Consider the following 17877-nt stretch of genomic DNA (forward strand, 5'->3'; position numbering starts at 1 on the left):
GTTATTGGCATTTATTTCTTTTGTTTTTCTGTGTGAGTCCTAAATCATTGCCACAATAATGGGAACTAAAACTTGGAACAGGATGTGAATAAAAACATCAACATGGTCTAGAGCAGATACACCAATTCTTACTGGAATTGAAGCATATTTATGCTCCCTTAGTCACAAGACTTTGCCACAGTGGATAGCTTTGCATTTGATTGTATTTTACACTGGATGCTCTTCCAGAACTCGAGGGATAAAGCCAGAGATCTTTTCAGTTATTAGTGAATGTGAAAACTACGCTTCAGTGAAACATAAATGTACTTTTCCATCTCTTATTCCCAGGAAAATAAGTATGGTTCACAGTCCAGAATGGATTCTTACTGAATGCCAAATGAAAATCAGTACACTGAGCTCTTTCAGGGTTGGACTAACTCTCTAAGCAGTGGAAAGTGAACCCACCCCAACTTTCAATCCATACGCAGTTTCAGCACAGACACCTTTTTGATGATTCAAGAGACAAAACATAAACCAAAGAAATTACTAAATAGTCTGACATCATACAATATTAAGCAATTTTATTGCATAATCAGTGTTACATGTTTCAGTTACGTCTTTCTCATGCACAACTACATTCAACCACGAAAGTAAACTGCATGCCAAGACCTGACCTGAAAAGCATTCCCAGGGTGTTCAAGGTTTTCATTTATTTAGTTCGTCATCGGCTTAAGTTTCATGGAGGAGGTGTGCGCACAAAATAGTATAATTACTGTAGAACAGCCATTAGGCTCGGTCACTCAGGCACGGCTGGCTGCCGGCGGAGCTCACGGGCGCGTCACTGCAACGCCCCCTGGTTTCTGCTCCGCGGCTGCTGAGTGAGCCCTCATCTGGGACTCTCCTCAGCTCTTTCTGGGACAGTGGCGCGGCTGCCCCTCTGTTGGTCTTCCTTGGTCTCTTGTGTTCTGGGGGCCTCTGGATGTCTGGAGTTTTGATCTCCTCCATACCTGCTTCATGCCCTGGAGGACGGGGCTGTGGCCCCCCCACACCCTCTAGCAGATCATTACATGAAGGAACCTTTTAAAAAACAAAAAACAAACGCGTCCATGCTCACAGGTGTACACACGGGTGATCACACCCACAAACTACACCCTTTTTGGCTCCTACCTCAAAGCACACTGTGTTCTGTTGATCTTATGTGCTGCACAATAATGTTTAACATTTAGTATTTACTGTCATATTCCCATATATCATTGTGATGTTGTTTATTCTATTACTCTTGTTCTCTTCTGCTTGTTTTCTTTTTTCTTTCTCAGCAGGTGACCCAGGTGATTGATATATGCTTTTTTTTTTTTTTTTTTGCTGCCCATTCTGTTGGTTTTTGTTTTTTGCCCTTCTCCCCCGTCCCTCTTCTCAGCTGTTTCTCTTTCCCTCTTTCTTTCTCCCCTTCTTTCCCCCAGTCAAGTCTGTCCCATATTCAGTAAGTGAAAATAAAATAAATTTAAAAAAAATTAAAATAAAAAAAAGAACAGCCATTAGTCAAATTAATGCCACTGTCATGTCACCTGATTTTATGAAGTCCCAATTTTGAAGCCTTGTCCAGAAAAACACAGTTATCTTAGCTTTCTGAAACTAGGCTTAATAACCAATCTCTCAGTTGCATATCACTAAAATTCATACTCCTTTTAGACTCTAATTAGAATCATCATTTAGAAAATGAACAATCTGTTGTATTTAATTAGAGATGGAACTAGCGAAAAAAAACCTGGATCAGCATGTTGCCTTATCCAGACTTATTATTTACACAAATTAGATAGCACTATAAAATACACTTAGGATATTCAGAAACGCGCTAATAATTCAAAGGAAAGAATGTAATGCACTGCAGCATCATATTATCCTATGTGTGTGTTTGTGTGGGTGGCTTTTTGAACAGGGAGGAAATGGTTCATCTAGTTTGTGTAATGTAAACTGGGTGACCTGGGGCTGGGTGTGACAGCTGGTTTAAAATAAATCAGGGCTCAACCACCTGTCAGTGTGGTGCTGAGTCCCAGCCAGAGAGCTTCTCATTGTACCTGAACTGCTGTGGAAAGTCTAGAAAGATGACATCGGAGACCAAACAGTCAAGTAAGTACATTAACTTTTAGACATATATTAACTGAAGTTTATCATCATATCTTTAAGGGCTTAATGTATTCTGATTTAAATTAAATTGTTTAATTTAAATAATAACAGTTAAATAGTCTTGTCAAAAGCAGGATTGCATTTGACAAGAGTTTTAGAAAAGTTTGCACCTATTTCAAAGTTTTTATAGAGTTAAAATAAAATCGTGTTATACACTTAGTTTGCATGACCTCAGTTCTCCCAGTTTCTAGAAATCTTACTTGCAGGTGCTGGCAAATAGAAATGAATGCCTTACAACAACAGTCTTCAGAAAGTACATGCCAGAGAACGTTGTGTGAAAAGCTCACATTGACACATTAAACAGGATTTTTGCAGTTTATTCTCTTTACATACACGACAACATGCCTGTGGTCATCATGTGTCAACCTGGAAATTCAAATATATGTTTTGCAAGTTGAAGTTAATCCAAAGTTTCAGATTCAGGCCAGTTTGGCAGAAAATTTAGTTCAGGAAATCTGGAACACCTTCTAAATTTGATCGATGCCCCCATAATCAGTTTGAGTTTCGTACCCAAGTGCCCATTACATCGACGTAAGAACAGTTGTTTTTGAATCATGTATTAGATTGTTGTGGTTATGTTTGTTTTATTTTATTCGGAAGGCATCTATAAATAATCATAAATATCAAAATATTAGTGCGCGTGATGTTTTGCCTCCCATCCAGGACCACCTCCAATATGTGACACCCTCCATCAGATTGTTTTAGAACTATCAAAAGATAAACACATCGTCTTTGTGGGTTTCAATTGTGCAGTGCAGACAGATTTAAGGCAACTGAGATTCTAGAAGGAACAAAGTAACATTTAGCAGCTCTGGAAACTGAATTAAAGATCTAAAATTTTAAGATATCAATGAGACTGTGTTAGAAATATAAATATGAACTTATGCAAACTTGTAGGCACTGCAAAAAAAATGTATGTGAAAATATTTAGAAAGCGTTCACAGACTGACTTTAATGTCACAGACAGCCAAAACTTTCTATAGATATTAAGGAGAGGTCCCTTAAATGCATTCCCTCTCTCAGGTGTTTCAGTGTGTATTTCAGGCCAACCTTCATGTATGTTTAGTAAAAAAAAATGTGTATAAATTTATCTACCCAAGGGGAGAACTCTACATGCTATAGATTTATAAGTTTAATAAATCTAAAGAAAGTTTATAGTTTTGGGGGTTTTTTCTTACTGTACACCCTTGTTAAAAATGTGAGTAATAGTGACAAAATGTAGACAGTTAACTACAATATGAAAGCAGGTGTGTGCATTTTTCCCTCCCTCACACACACCCAAACCAAACTCACCCACCACGAAATCTAAAAAACTTCATCTCTCCTAACAAAAAGTTATAAATTCACTTTTCATTTCAAACACACTGAGAACCTGTTCAATCTTGTTTCCTAACATTAAAATTAAAAGTTTGACTGTGAAAAGTACTTCTCATATCAATATAGAAAAAGACAAAGTGTTAAGATAGTCTCTCCAAACCTCACTATTTTGTGCTTAAGTGTTTTTATGAATTGTGTCTCAGTTTTCCATGTTACTTGTCAGTGCAGTGCTTTTCTATGGATTCACCTGTTCTCCTGAACATACCCGTAGGCCTTAAATGTGAGGTTTGTGTTTTGTTTTGTTTTTATTACCATGCTGTTGGGGTTTGGTCGAGACACGAGCATTGTGTTCATCACTGATTCTGCCCTGTTGAGGCATGCCCAATCCATGCATATTTTTCCTGACATGTAACTTCAACTTTGTGACGTTTGGATGACTCTCATGACAGTGTTTAAATAGTTTTATCTCCACCCTGCCGTGCCCTGGGTTCCTGTCACCAAATTGCTAAATAGAATTGAGACTTTTGACAAGCTGAGGCAGTTTTTTGAGGTGAATCGAGGTCACTAAAATCTTCATCTATTTTAGCATGGAGAAGGTATCGGTGTAGCAAGCTTAAAGCCTTTTGCATCCTTCAGTTGCAAATCTTTCCAGGAAACCAAGTTAAAATGTATCAGGAGACGACAGATATTGGTCTTTTTCTTTTCTTTTTTGTTTGTTTGTTTTTTAAAGTGTCATGCCATTAAAAATAAGTTTATTAAAATAAAGACTTCACTTTGTGACCTGACTTTCAGATATTTTTGTTCACAGTTAACATTTCTATATTTTATTTTACATTTCTTGCAGTTTTTAAAGGAGTGAATCTCAACTGTGAGACAAACAACACAGAACATGGCACCAAAAAAATCTCAAAGGATCAGCTGATTGTGAGGCGAGGCCAGCGGTTCACCGTGAAAGTTGAACTGACACAGCCGTTCAACCCCAATCTTTACCCGCTCACCTTTACAGCAGTAACAGGTTGGTCCACCATTAAATAATGTTTTTTTGTTTGTTTTTTTGTAAAAAATGCAAACATATTGTATGTAAACCCTCCCAAGTTAAATCCTTATAATAAAAAATATGTCCAAAGTGTACAGAAGATGCTGTTTGATGGGCGCTGAACAAACATTTACTGACCCAAAGCTGTTGACTAGGGCTGTCACCGTTAATCACCGTTAATTAACGCCAACACCACGTTAACTCGGCATATCTCCGTTAACGGGTTAATGCGGATCACCCTTTGTGTTGGGCTGGACTGCGTCAACGGGTTAGTGCGGTAGCTTGATTAACGTATTAGCGCAGTGTTGGCGAGTAATGGAATACATGTACAAACGTTGCGTATTTAAAATACAAAATATGAGTAACTGTATTCTGTTACAGTTACAGTTTAAAAAGGTGGTGTTACTCTGTTGAAATAAATGGATTACACGGCGGTCTTTTCCTGTTTCATATGTTAGGCTATGCCCTCTCTGTCCTTGGTAATTCCACGCCAGTGGAAACCCAAACAAAACACGCATTAAAAGGCTCTAATGTCTGTGTCTCAATCTCGCGGCCCATGTCAACTCTACTTGCTATAATGATGTGATGAAATATTTTTTTGAATTATTGTTCAAAAATTATTTAATATGAAGGCAATAGGCACAGTGTTACAGGCATAGGCCTAAACAATGTAGCTTCATGGGCAGTATTAGCCAGTTGTAAGTAAGCTATTAAGACTCTATTCTACACTGTGTTCGTGTTTTCCTCCGAAACAGCAAGTTCCGTTGGAGCAGCCTTTCAACGCCTCTCTCTGTCTCTCGCTAGCAAAGTCGACCCAGACAACAAAGTAAAGCTAGTTTTCGGCTATGAACTCGACACGGAACCTGACGTATTAGCCAGAGGACCTGTTTTATATACACGAAAAACAGTTTTCTATACGAGATCGTTGCAAAAAGCGCAACCTTACCTAATGTCCACCCTACTGTTACTCATTTTATATTAAGATTTAAAAATCTAGTTGGTATTGGTATGGCGAGTAACCTTCAGTAATAGTAATAAATCACACAGCAATAGTACATTCATGTAGTTGTAAAAAGCATGATAATATATTAAGAAATCCAAAGTATTTAGAATACGATACTCTCATTGAGTAATGTAATGGAATACGTTACAAAATACATTTTGGGGCATGTATTCTGTAATCTGTAGTGGAATACATTTTAAAAGTAACCTTCCCAACACTGGCAGCCCTATACAAAGGGTGATCCGCGTTAACTCGTTAATGGGGATATGCTGTGTTAATGTGGATTTGGCGTTAACATCATTTTAACGCGATTAACGCTGACAGCCCTAGTTGGGACTCAAAGCAAAAACCTCCAAGCCCATTGAAGGCACCCTTTTTGAGCTCTGGAAAGGTTTTGATCCAGGAGAAAGTCAGTCTGAGGAATTGATAGCTGCAAACTGTGCATGTTTGGTTTATATAATTTGAATTTATATTTTTTAAATTTAAATATTTAGTTTGCAGTTGTGACACTTTATAGTAAATAAAAGAGATGTTTGAATATTGATTTCCATGTATCAACAGGAGTTTGTTCATGTTTGCTTACTTTTGTTTTCTCTGTTTTTTTTGTTGCTGTTATTTTTATTATTGACATTAACATTTTTGAAAGATCTGTATGGATACATATGAAGAATTTTGTGAAAATCAATACAAAATATAAATTTAAATAATAAATAACAGCTACATGTGGTTAAGTGTAGTTTAAAAAGAGGACCCAAACACAGGAACCAGAATCAGGTATTCCCAACAAAAAGCAGGTTTTACTAATGAGCTGATGGAATTAAAAAAAAAAAAAAAACTAATTGGGCAATCAGGAGAAATAATATCAGGTGAAACCCATGAGGGTGTGGCAAAAATTGAAAGGGTGAGGAAAAAGCCAGACATGACACATAAGTGAAAGGCTCTTTTTATAAATAAACTAAGCTTTACTTAAAGGTGTTTTGCCAGTTAGCACAGTTGGATATGACCACTGTTTGTCTCTTAAACTATCTTTCAGCCTTCTGTTGCAATCAATTTCAAAATGAGCATTGGGTACTGTGAAAAAGTCTTGAGCCACTCCTGGGAAATACAGCAATGAAATGAAAATTTTTACAATTCTGAGTTTGAAAATCAGTATTCGGTATGGCCACCTCTGTTCCTCGATGCAGCCTGAACTCTATTAGGCAAGCCTTCTTGTAGTTTTAAGTAGCTTTCAATGATTGTTTTTTAAACGTTGGCTGTCATTTATTCTATTCTCCATCAAAATGGGACAGTCTATTAATTTTGTTCTATTATGTGTTTTTCTATGAAGATATACTTTTTCTGCATTGACAGTGTGTTTGGGAACATTTTCATGCAGTAAAATTTTGTCATTTGCCCTGTGTTGACTACTGGAAATGATTCAGGTGTAACTCACACTGGTTAATGATGTCTGTCTTTCATGTCTGTAGTTACAGAGTATTGTATTGTTGGTACTGTATTGTCACATCTATGATCTCTGTGAATCCTCTCTACAGGAGAAAATCCATCTGAGGACCTGGGAACAAAGTCATGCTTTGGTATGCCAGACAGAATCCAGCGTTCGCCATCAGCAAAGGCAGTGTGGAAAGTGGAGCTAGAGAAGGGATCCAACCCACCAACAGGCTCCTTGAATTTGACCATTACCCCCCCAGCTGACACTCCAATCGGAAAGTACAACTTAACCGCCAGACATAGGGATGAGGAAACGTTGTTGGCAGAACTGGTTGTGCTCTTCAATCCCTGGTGTTCTGGTAAGTTATCTTTCTATCTGCCGACCTGTTTTCCAGGCTCTCCACCACTGTTCATCTGTTGCTGTTGTTTTGCTTAAAACCACTATTATCCATCCATTAATCCGTCTGTCTCATGTGGTTATCCCTATTCCCGCCTCTGTAGATGATTCAGTGTTTATGCAGGATGAGAAAGAGAGACAGGAGTTTGTGATGAATGAACGTGGTATAATCTACAAAGGAAGTGGGAACTACATCACATCTATTAACTGGGACTTTGGGCAGGTACAAACACACACACACACACTGTGTAGGCTTAGTAGATTTGTGATTCTAGGTTTGATAAATCGACACCGAAAAGTACCACATTAATCATGTTTTTACCAATCAGTCTTTTATTCTAAGAGTTCTATTGTTCAGTATGGTAGAGGCGCAAAAAAGATGGTCACTGTTAATGGCTTGTAGGTGTAACTCCTTAATCGGAGAGACATATATTTATATGGTGTGAGACTACTGTAGGTCATTATTAACATGCTATTATGAAGTATAGACTAGTGACATTTTTAGATATTAGCTGCTTCAAGTTAATATTTTACTTTAGAATTAATTAGTTAATGTAAATGCTTCGATTATTTTTGACTCTGCCATTAAGTACGAATAACCTACAGCACTGTAGTTTAAGATAAGCTGCTCTCTTCCTGTCTAGTTTGAAGAGGACATGATGAAGATTTGTCTTAAGATGTTGGATGTCAACCCCAAACACCTGGCAAATGCAGCTAATGACGTTTCTGCTCGCTGTAACCCCATCTACGTCAGCCGTGTGGTCAGCGCCATGGTAGGATATTTATGTATATACATGTGTTTTGGACAGATGTACTGTATTTGAACTGCAAGTTTCACCAAGAAGGTAATTTAAAGCATTTTACATAACGTTTAAAAGGCATCATAAACAAAATAACACATTAATTATAAAGCATTACTATAAAGCATTAATTAACAAAACCTTTTGTTAATTAATGCTTTATAGTAATTTTGAGGGGAGCCAAAGCTCACTCACTCACCTTTGTTTTCCTGTTTTGCTCCAGATCAACAGTATGGATGACTGTGGTGTCCTGGAGGGACGGTGGTCAGCTCCATTCTGGGGTGGAACTATACCCTCTCACTGGTCTGGCAGCTATCCTATCCTCAAGCGTTGGTATAACATCGGCTGCCACCCAGTCAAATATGGACAGTGCTGGGTATTTGCAGGAGTGATGTGTTCAGGTACTGGCTAACTCTGCAAGTCCTCACTTACATACAGTATCTATTTAGGTGGGTAATATGAATACATACCTAAATATCTGTTATATATACAGTATGTGTTTAGGCAAGTGAAATGAGAAATAAGAAATAAGCTGCCTTATATTGCAGGTGCTTTAGTTTACATACATTATCAACTTTGCTGGGTATACCTTTTTATTCATCCAAATATTTAATCAGCCAATCACAGGGCAACAACTCAAAAACTTAATGGCCTATAGACATGGCGAAGGTGCTCTGCGATAGACTGGCAACCTTCACAGGGTGTACCCTGCCTCTCACTCTATGGCAGGTGGGGTAGGCTCCAGCCCCCCTGCGACCCTGAATCAGATAAGCAAAGGAGAAAGGATGGCTGGATGGACATGGTAAGGAAGACCTGCTAAAGCTCAAACTGCATCAGAATTGGGGAGAAAGGTTGTATCACCTGGATGACTGAGAACCTTCACATTTAAGTGACTTTAAATGTTACGTGGTTGATCCTACCAGTCGGCTGGTCTGAGTATTTCAAAAACTGCTGATCTACTGGAATGTTTTTTCACAAACATTTCTAAGGTTTAAAGTCCTTAAAAGAGAAACTCAATAAGCAGCAGTTCTCTGGGTGAAAATGCCTTGTTGTTGATAGCCGTCAGAGGATAATGGCTTCAAGCTAATAACAGGGAAAAAATAACTCAAATAACCACTCACTACAATACAACTATGCAGAGACCTAAAGTGTAGAAACTATAAGTATAACATAAGCAGAAAACCATAAAGAGAACTAGACCCATGAGCAACAATAAATCAAGGAATATTAATTAAACCTGAAACACATGCGATATGACATCTGTCCTCGTTTGTATCAACGGTTCTGCCTGGTACTTGTGGAGCGATGGTGTCTGGGATATTTTCTTTGCAGACTTTGTCCAATTTACCAACTGAGCATCATTTAAATGCCACAGCCTACCTGAGGGTAGCCACTGACCATGTCCCTTGCTATATGACCACAGTGGATTAGAACAGTTCTGAATTTCTGAGGAATGTCTCTGTCATTTTGTTGAATATATGTATGAAGAATAAAGGCAATTGTGGAGGCAAAAGGGTCCTAGCAAGGTATATGTACCAAAGTCTCAAGTTTGTTTACAATTGCCAATTTTCTAGTGTTAATATAGGATTACACTAAAAGTCTGGTGAGCCATAGCTTTAGTGGTTTACTGATTTGTCTTTTCCTTATAACTTTCCATCACTAGGCCAGTGCAACAACATTTAACAATAAGATGCTAAACTAATGTACAATTTGACAAATATCACATTTTTAAAAAATCTGTTTTTTTAATGTTTGTATTTCCAGTAATGCGTCTGCTGGGCATCCCATGCCGTGTGGTCACCAACTACCAGTCAGCTCACGACAGCAACAAGAATCTGATCATTGATGTGTACCATGCTGACTATGGAGTGAGAGAGAAAGAGACCAAGGACAGTGTCTGGTAAGATGACACAAGCTCATATGGCTTATATTGAGAAAGCAAACAGAGAGAGATACAGATCAGAACTAAATTCTGTGGTAAAGAGTTGAACAGTTCCTTTGTACACACACACACACACACACACACACACACACACACACACACACACACACACACACACACACACACACACAGAGGGAGAGAGAGAGTTTCCCTGAGCATTGTACAGTCTTAATTTCTCACAGAACTAAATAAGGTTAATTTAAAAAACAGAGAGGCACTATATACAACAAACTATAATTTATCCAATTTTCAGTGGTTTTGGAAAAACAAACACCAGAAACGCTATAGAGCTACATGGTTGACTTTCAAAAGGTTTTGCTGTTTTTTTCTGTTTTATTAGTACTCAACCACCATCTTGTTCTTGATATGTCAGACTGCATAAAAGAGGACAAATGAAATTGTGTCCAAAAGTCTAAAAGGCTTTTAATCTTCACTGTGGTTTTACAAAGTATGTCTTGTGTGCTTTGGGAGTGGTGACTTTGTCTGAAAGCTTTTAATCTGTCAATAGAAAGAATGTCCTTAGTGTGATTTATGGTGCCATTTCTCAAGCTTAGGGTAGGGTTGGGTGTTTACCTTACAATATAAAGTTCCTTGATTCAACTGTTGTTGTGATTTGGTGCTATATAAATAAAATTCAATTGAATTGAAGTGAATCACCCAGCCTTCTTTGCCATGTTCTCGAGTTTTTAAAGCCACTGTTGTGTTTCCACTGACTCCAACATCAGAATTTTGTGTCATGTTTATGTTTCAGGAACTATCATGTCTGGTTAGAGTGCTGGATGAGGCGAACTGACCTGGGAAAAGATGGTAAATATGACGGCTGGCAAGTTCTGGATCCAACGCCACAGGAGAAGAGCGATGGTATGAACTCTTGTCTCCTCAGATTTTCTTCCTTTGTCTAATGACTTTTCTTTTCCTACTTTAACTATTCATTTTTTGCCAGTAAATATACCAACAATTTTTAAGTATTGTTTTTGAATGTGATATTCGATTGTGTGATTTCTTTTCATCTAGTGCTGTTAGTGATGGCAGCTCCATGGTTAGAAAGTTCCATATTTAGTGCCATGAAGTTAGAATAAAAACTACTCTGTATTAGTAAAGCATGTTTCTTTATTTAATGTTCATCTGATGGCTTTTCTTGCTTGTCCTTTTGCAGGTGCATACTGCTGCGGTCCAGCCTCAGTCAAAGCCATCCTGAATGGAGAAATCGATCTAAAATATGATGCCCCATTTGTTTATGCTATGGTCAATGCTGACTGCATTGACTGGCTGGTTAGTGAACAGAGCTGTACTATATAAATCCACAAATAACATAGTTAGCAGCACCAAAAGAGGAGCAGCCTTTAGTATAATAGCAATATTTATTATTTCAAATTTTGGTTTCTATCGTGTTTCTTTCTTTGTGTCCTGGCAGTGTAAAGCTGATGGCACAATGGTGAATATTTTCTCTGACACCAAGAGAATCGGACAGAATATCTCCACCAAGGCTGTTGGCTCCAACACAAGGCTGGACATCACAGACAGCTACAAGTACAAGGAAGGTGGGTTCACCTAAAAGACGTGTTTCTTGAAGACTTAAATGGAGAATTTTGTTCTTTACCATCCTGATATTATGAAAGTAGATCTCACAAGGGACATGACACTGGTAATGATTTGTCAGTCAGAAGTTACCACTGTTATACCACCCCTATTTATAAAATGAGCATTTTGATGTGTCACATAAATCCTGAAATGAGCATGTGAGACCAAAATGTTAATTAAGGTCACAGATCAACAGAGTGGTAGTGTAAAAAAAAAAAAAATGTCCTTTATTTATCCAGGTAAAAAATCTCATTGAGATTAAAAATCTAATTTCCAAGAGAGACCTGGCATCATGGCAACAAAAATTAAAATTCATGAACAGAACAGGATGTTGCATCCGCCTTTTTATATACAGTCCATTGTGCTAAGTTAGGCTGTCTTTGGTTCTTTGAATGACAGATAGTATTCGGTTAAAAAAAATACTATATAAACCTTGTTTTAACGGTTCACTAGCGATCTGCAAAGAGATTACAAATAAAAATGGGTTTGGTGACTGTGTTCTCTGTTTTCTGATACTAATAAGAAGGTTAAATAAAACCTTTTGGTCAAGACATAGTAGAAATTCTTTAACAAAATTAATTTTCACTCTCACTCTAAAACTTTCCACTCTTACAGGGTCTAATGAGGAGAGAACTGTATTTAGATATGCCCTCACCAGAGATTACTCCAGAGATGAAGAGGAAAAGAACAATAGAGGGACAAATAATCCAATCCAGAATGGAGGAACAACAAGTGGAACTGGGATTGGAGGAACAACAAATGGAACTGGGAATGGAGGAACAACAAATGGAACTGGGAATGGAGGAACAACAAATGGAACTGGGAATGGAGGGAGGGGAGGGAACAACACAGAGACTACAAATAATACAAATGACAGCATCCTTCCACTTCCACAAATATCCATGCGAATTGAAGAGGTACATCTCAGTTCCTTATATATGTTTTTATTTTTAGAGCTATTCAAGTAGATCTTAAATATATTTTAGTATTTACCTTTATCTTTGTTGTGTGAATTTCTGTCTACTTTTTACGAATGTAGCAGTGACCTTTTTTCCACTGTTAACATTTTTTCTATTAACAAAAAAATAAGAACTCCCAGAAATACATACGAACAGGGTCAGTGTCAAAAATCTGAGTTTCTCCTCACTGTGCCGCCTGCGTAAATCCCAACAGTACTTTAGGCATTGAGGCAACTGTTGTTGTGATTTGGCGCTGTATAAATAAAATTGAATTGAATTTGTGGTGCTGCAGGTATCCAAGCCAATGGACGGTCAGGACGTGAGTCTGAAGCTGGTGCTGAACAGTGTGAGCCGCACTGCCAGGCCTGTGTCCATCAATATCAGCGTCCAGGCCATGAGATACAATGGCTCACCGTTTGAAAACATCCAGACTGAGACAAATGAAGAGACACTGCAGCCTGGGAAAGGTGGGTAAATTGCTGAGGAGTTTCTCACAAGTGTTTTTATTTATTTGTCCTGGTGGGGGGACTGCAACAACTATAATTGTCTCTCACTCCCTCTGTCTGCTCCAGATCTGTCCATTCCTATCTTGGTCCCCTTCTTGGTGTACCACAAACACATGGTAGGCTCTGACAGCATGAAGATTTCAGCTGTAGTCACAGATAAGCTGGAGCCAGGAAATGTATACCTAGCAGTGAATGATGTCATTCTGTTGAATCCTCCTATGTCCATCACAGTGAGTAAAAAACTACCATCTCTGTGTCTCCTTAATCATTATGTTGCTTTGTTCGAAGTAACTGTCACATTAGCTGACTGCTGTTGATTGTTGATAAAATAATATATTATACTTAATATATACATACTCCTCTAAATACTCTTATAATATAATTATATTTAACTATGTTATATGCCTTTAAATAAATATAGAATATAATTTCTAATATATATATATATATACGGTATATATATATATATATATATATATATATATATATATATATATATATATATATATATATATATATATATATATATATGTGTGTATATATATGTATGTATATGTGTCTATATGTATGCATGTGTATATATATATATATATATATATATATATATATATATATAAAACTAAAGTCTGCAACTATGCCAGCATCTATTCAGGCTGTTCTTGGCCAAAGGAGGACTTTGAGCAAATAATGCTTCAGCTGACATGTTTCTTTTTGTTTTTTTGTTGTTGTTTTTGTTCACAAGTGCGTTAGATGCATAAAAGCTTGCTAAAGTAGCACAAAACAAATAAATAAAATAACTAGCTATAAGTTGGTATAGCTCAAACTGAGCCTGACCTATATAGATGATGAGTCAGTTCCTATTTATACAGTTCATCTTCAGCAGCTTTGGTCTCTATACCAAATTTTGTGTTTGTCCATTAAGGATTGAAATGTGACTCCTGTATCTGTAATTTTATATGATGTGGGCTATCATGTTTATTTTTCATGCATTGCTAATGGTAAAAAAAGAGGCTGGATAAACTGAAGGTATAATTTGTAGTTTATATTTTCAAGCAGGTTGGAATCAAAACTGGACATGCAAAGATTTTTACATTGTTTTACTGACTAATAAGTAAACAGTGAGATTTTTGTTTTTCAGGTTAATGGTCCAGTGAGACTGAACCAAAGGACAGTTGCTGAAGTAGTTTTCATGAACCCAATCAACAAGATGCTGACGGACTGCACTCTGACTATCTCTGGAAGTGGTCTAGTGGATGGGGAGGAAACATGCATGTATGTGTGAAAGATCTGCTACCTTAATTATTTATTTTGAGCCAAGAGGGAAAGGCAGTAAAAATACTGACTGTGTGAGTGAATGGGTCAATGCTCTATCATTAAGACAGGAAAATCTAGAATTTAATTTTTATTCTTTCTCCTGCAGCCTCTGGAAGTGTTTAAGGGTCTGAGAGTAACATGAAGATTAAATATAAAAACAGAATGGTAAATGGACTGGTTCTTATATAGCGCTTTTCCACTCTTCTGAGGACTCAAAGCGCTTTACACAACTTGTGCATTCACCCATTCGCACAAGCACAACTGACATTCACACACATTCATACTCCGATGAATGCATCGGAGAGCAATTTCGGGTTAGTATCTTGCCCAAGGATATTTGGCATGCAGACTAGGGGAAGCCGGGAATCGAACCACCAACCTTCCGATCAGTAGATGACCTGCTCTACCACCTGAGCTACAGCCACCCAAATTTGAATTCACAAGTACAAATGGGTTGCTTGTCTCTCTAATATTGATAAAAACCTGCTCTGGAGCGGTTTAGGTCTGCAGCATAAGTTACATAACTATAAACAACAGTGAGAAGCAAACCACCTTTATAACGCTGAAAAACAAGTGTTAGCTCTGACGTTACCTGAATAAGCCCAAATCCTGCTTCATAGTACAGGCCTCAGGACTTTCTAAAGAACGTAGCCCCAGCAAAATCCCTTGAAGGAATAATGATAAGAGGGTCATCTCTTTGTAAAAGTCTTTTCCGCAGTCTGAAGTTTTCAGATTTTACCATATCTCAACATTATTTGGATGTCTGGCAAAGTTGTCTTTTCAACAGGCTTCTAGCGAGTTGTTACTGTGTATAAAATGTTATGTCAAATCCACAAACTAAACATCAACCTTAACAGTTCTGTATTACTCTTATGTTTCCCACAGACTTCCAAATCTGAGGCCAAGCAACAGGATACGTATCCAGTTGCCCTTTTTTCCCAAGAAGACCGGAAAGAAAACTCTCATGGCTGACTTTGACTGCTCCTCCTTCAGAGACCTCAAGTGCACCTGCACTTTTGATGTTCTACCATAAAACCTACCAGTTTATTTCAGGCTTTTCATTCATTCATTCATTTTTACACAACTCTGTGTGTATATATATATATATATATATATATATATATATATATATATATATATATATATATATATATAACTTTTGAGGTTGCTTTAAAAAGCAACCTTTGTGGGATAAGAGATAATAGTTTTCTATGTATTTTTCCTTTCTTTCATTCGCTGATTTTCAGAAGAAAAAACAAGTTTGTGCTTCTGGACAGAAAGTGCTGCACTGATGTTTCATATAACTGCCGCATTCACTGTCACCATGTATTCTGACACAAAAGCTGACACTACTACATATTTTAAGCTGTTACGGCCACTTTAGGTACAAACGCTCAGCTGATGCTCATGTGAAAATGAATGTTTACATATTATTAAGAATGTAGCTAAACCTGTTGTACAAACAGCAAACTGAAAAACAGACACCTGTATTCTCACTGTGTGTTTTATCTCAGACTCTGAGCTTTATTAACTACTCTTAAAATATGTATTGGTTAGTGTTCCTGCAAGCTTATTCCTGCTCCTGAAGGAAGCTACAAGCAAGCACATGGCAATCACAGCAGAACAGTAATATTTTCAAACGCTTGCCTGTCAGATTTGCATCTGCTAAATGAACTGGAGCTCTTCATAGTGTTTACGAATGGTACGACACAGTAAGATTTCCTTGTGTTTGCATAAATTCCTCTGGCCTGTTGATGAGAAGGTGTTAAAGTGCCTCCCTGTGGTTGAGAAGTAAACTGGCCTATACTCATGTGTTTTATTTGCACTGTAGATTTTGTACATTTTTTATGACTATACAAATAAAATGTTTATTGGAAGATGGTTAACATTTTTGTTTTTATTAATAATGCTTCTGGCCTTTCTGTCATACTAATAATTTGTATTTTTCAAGAGAGACCTGAGTGTTCTTACACACTACAACTGTCACTCACAGGGGATATAGGCCTTTGGAGGGCCTGGGAGTTCCCAGAGAGGTGGAGTGTAAGACCCGACCTGACATATATAGACACGGACAAACAGGCACAGACACAAACATGCATTCCCACCCTCATGCACACATATACAAATACTCAGCACTAACCCAACGTAAGGATAGACATACATGGACACTGTACACACAATCACACTCCCCAAACAAACTCTATACCCAAGGCCCAGCCAGAGCCCTAGCACGGAGGCGAAGCACCCCCGAACCCCAAGCCTGCCACACTGGTGATGGCAAGCTATGTTGTAGCCACAGCCACCCTGGGGCGCACTGACAGAGGACACTGGCGCCACCGGGCCCTCTGACCACCACCAGTAGGCAACGGGTGAAGTGTCTTGCCCAAGGACACAACGACTGAGACTGTCCGAGCTGGGGCTCGAACCGGCAACCTTCCGATTACAAGGCGAACTTGTACAACAACTCAACAACTCTTGAGCCACGATCGCTCTTAGAACACCCTCTAAGAGCAACCAGAGCCACTAACCAGGTTATGACTACAACCCCTGGGTTAAGCCCTCCAGGGATAACGTCCCTAGGGATTCTCCAGACGCCCTAAGCCCGTCCCAACCTCCACATCAACCACAATGGCGAAAGCGGGACCAAACCACGACCCCCCACCCCCGCTAGGTGATGGAGCCGATCAAAGGAGCCCAGAGGGATTGATCTAATGTGGTGGCAGAGGCTGTCTTGAGACTGATGTAATCTATTAGATGGTTTCTATATTGGCTAGAATTAGGATCAAGATCCTGAGCACAAAGAAAACATGCACACAGAGACCCCAACCGGCCCAAACATCAAAGGCACACTGTAAACATTCAAAACTGAGCAATTTTTTTAAAATTCTTTTTTACATTTTGCCTGAGTCTCAGACTATAAGTACTTCTTTTGCATATATTTTCTCAACTCCGTTTACAAGGTTTCTAACTCTAATAGGAACTCATGTTTGTACATTTAAATTGTACTCGTCAAACTAGATTCCAAAAATAAAAATAAATAAATACATTTAGATTTAAATAGGACACGATGTACCATCGCGAGATTTATGTCGAAACACAATTTGCTCTCTAAATAGAAACCTAACAACTGCTTCTCCCTATCTCATGAGGCGTTCAAGATACAGAAAGGATAGTGCAAAGGACTTTTCACCACGAAAGTAAAACGAGCTGCGCTTTATTATAGCTTCGCGATCAAAAGCTGAAGCATATATAAAAAAATCTGCATGTATTATCTTATAAAGTTAAAATTATTGTGGCGATTACTGCTGAAAACTCAACCAGTGAGTCATTTGTGGTTTCTGGTCTCTGAACACACTTTGATCAGATGGTCACCAGAGGGCGCGCCATGCAGGTGAAAGTCCTACACTGACCACAGTACTTGAACACAACGT

At 38.1% G+C, this 17877-nt stretch overlaps 1 protein-coding gene across 1 annotated transcript; it reads left to right on the forward strand.

Annotated features, from left to right (window-relative positions):
• Window positions 1–2046: 2046 nt before the first annotated feature.
• LOC308403058 (protein-glutamine gamma-glutamyltransferase E-like) lies at window positions 2047–15480 on the forward strand. The gene is made up of 15 exons (XM_080892298.1): window positions 2047–2106; window positions 4325–4495; window positions 7052–7306; window positions 7449–7567; window positions 7989–8117; window positions 8368–8545; window positions 9909–10044; window positions 10838–10947; window positions 11243–11358; window positions 11501–11627; window positions 12283–12584; window positions 12919–13093; window positions 13199–13362; window positions 14271–14404; window positions 15332–15480. The coding sequence occupies exons 1-15, from the start codon at window positions 2082–2084 to the stop codon at window positions 15477–15479; spliced, it is 2289 nt and encodes a 762-aa protein (XP_080748424.1). The 5' UTR covers window positions 2047–2081; the 3' UTR covers window position 15480.
• The last annotated feature ends 2397 nt before the right edge of the window (window positions 15481–17877 follow it).

This window comes from Rhamphochromis sp. 'chilingali' (genome assembly GCF_963969265.1).
Source record: "Rhamphochromis sp. 'chilingali' genome assembly, chromosome: 9".
Lineage (NCBI taxonomy): Eukaryota > Metazoa > Chordata > Actinopteri > Cichliformes > Cichlidae > Rhamphochromis > Rhamphochromis sp. 'chilingali'.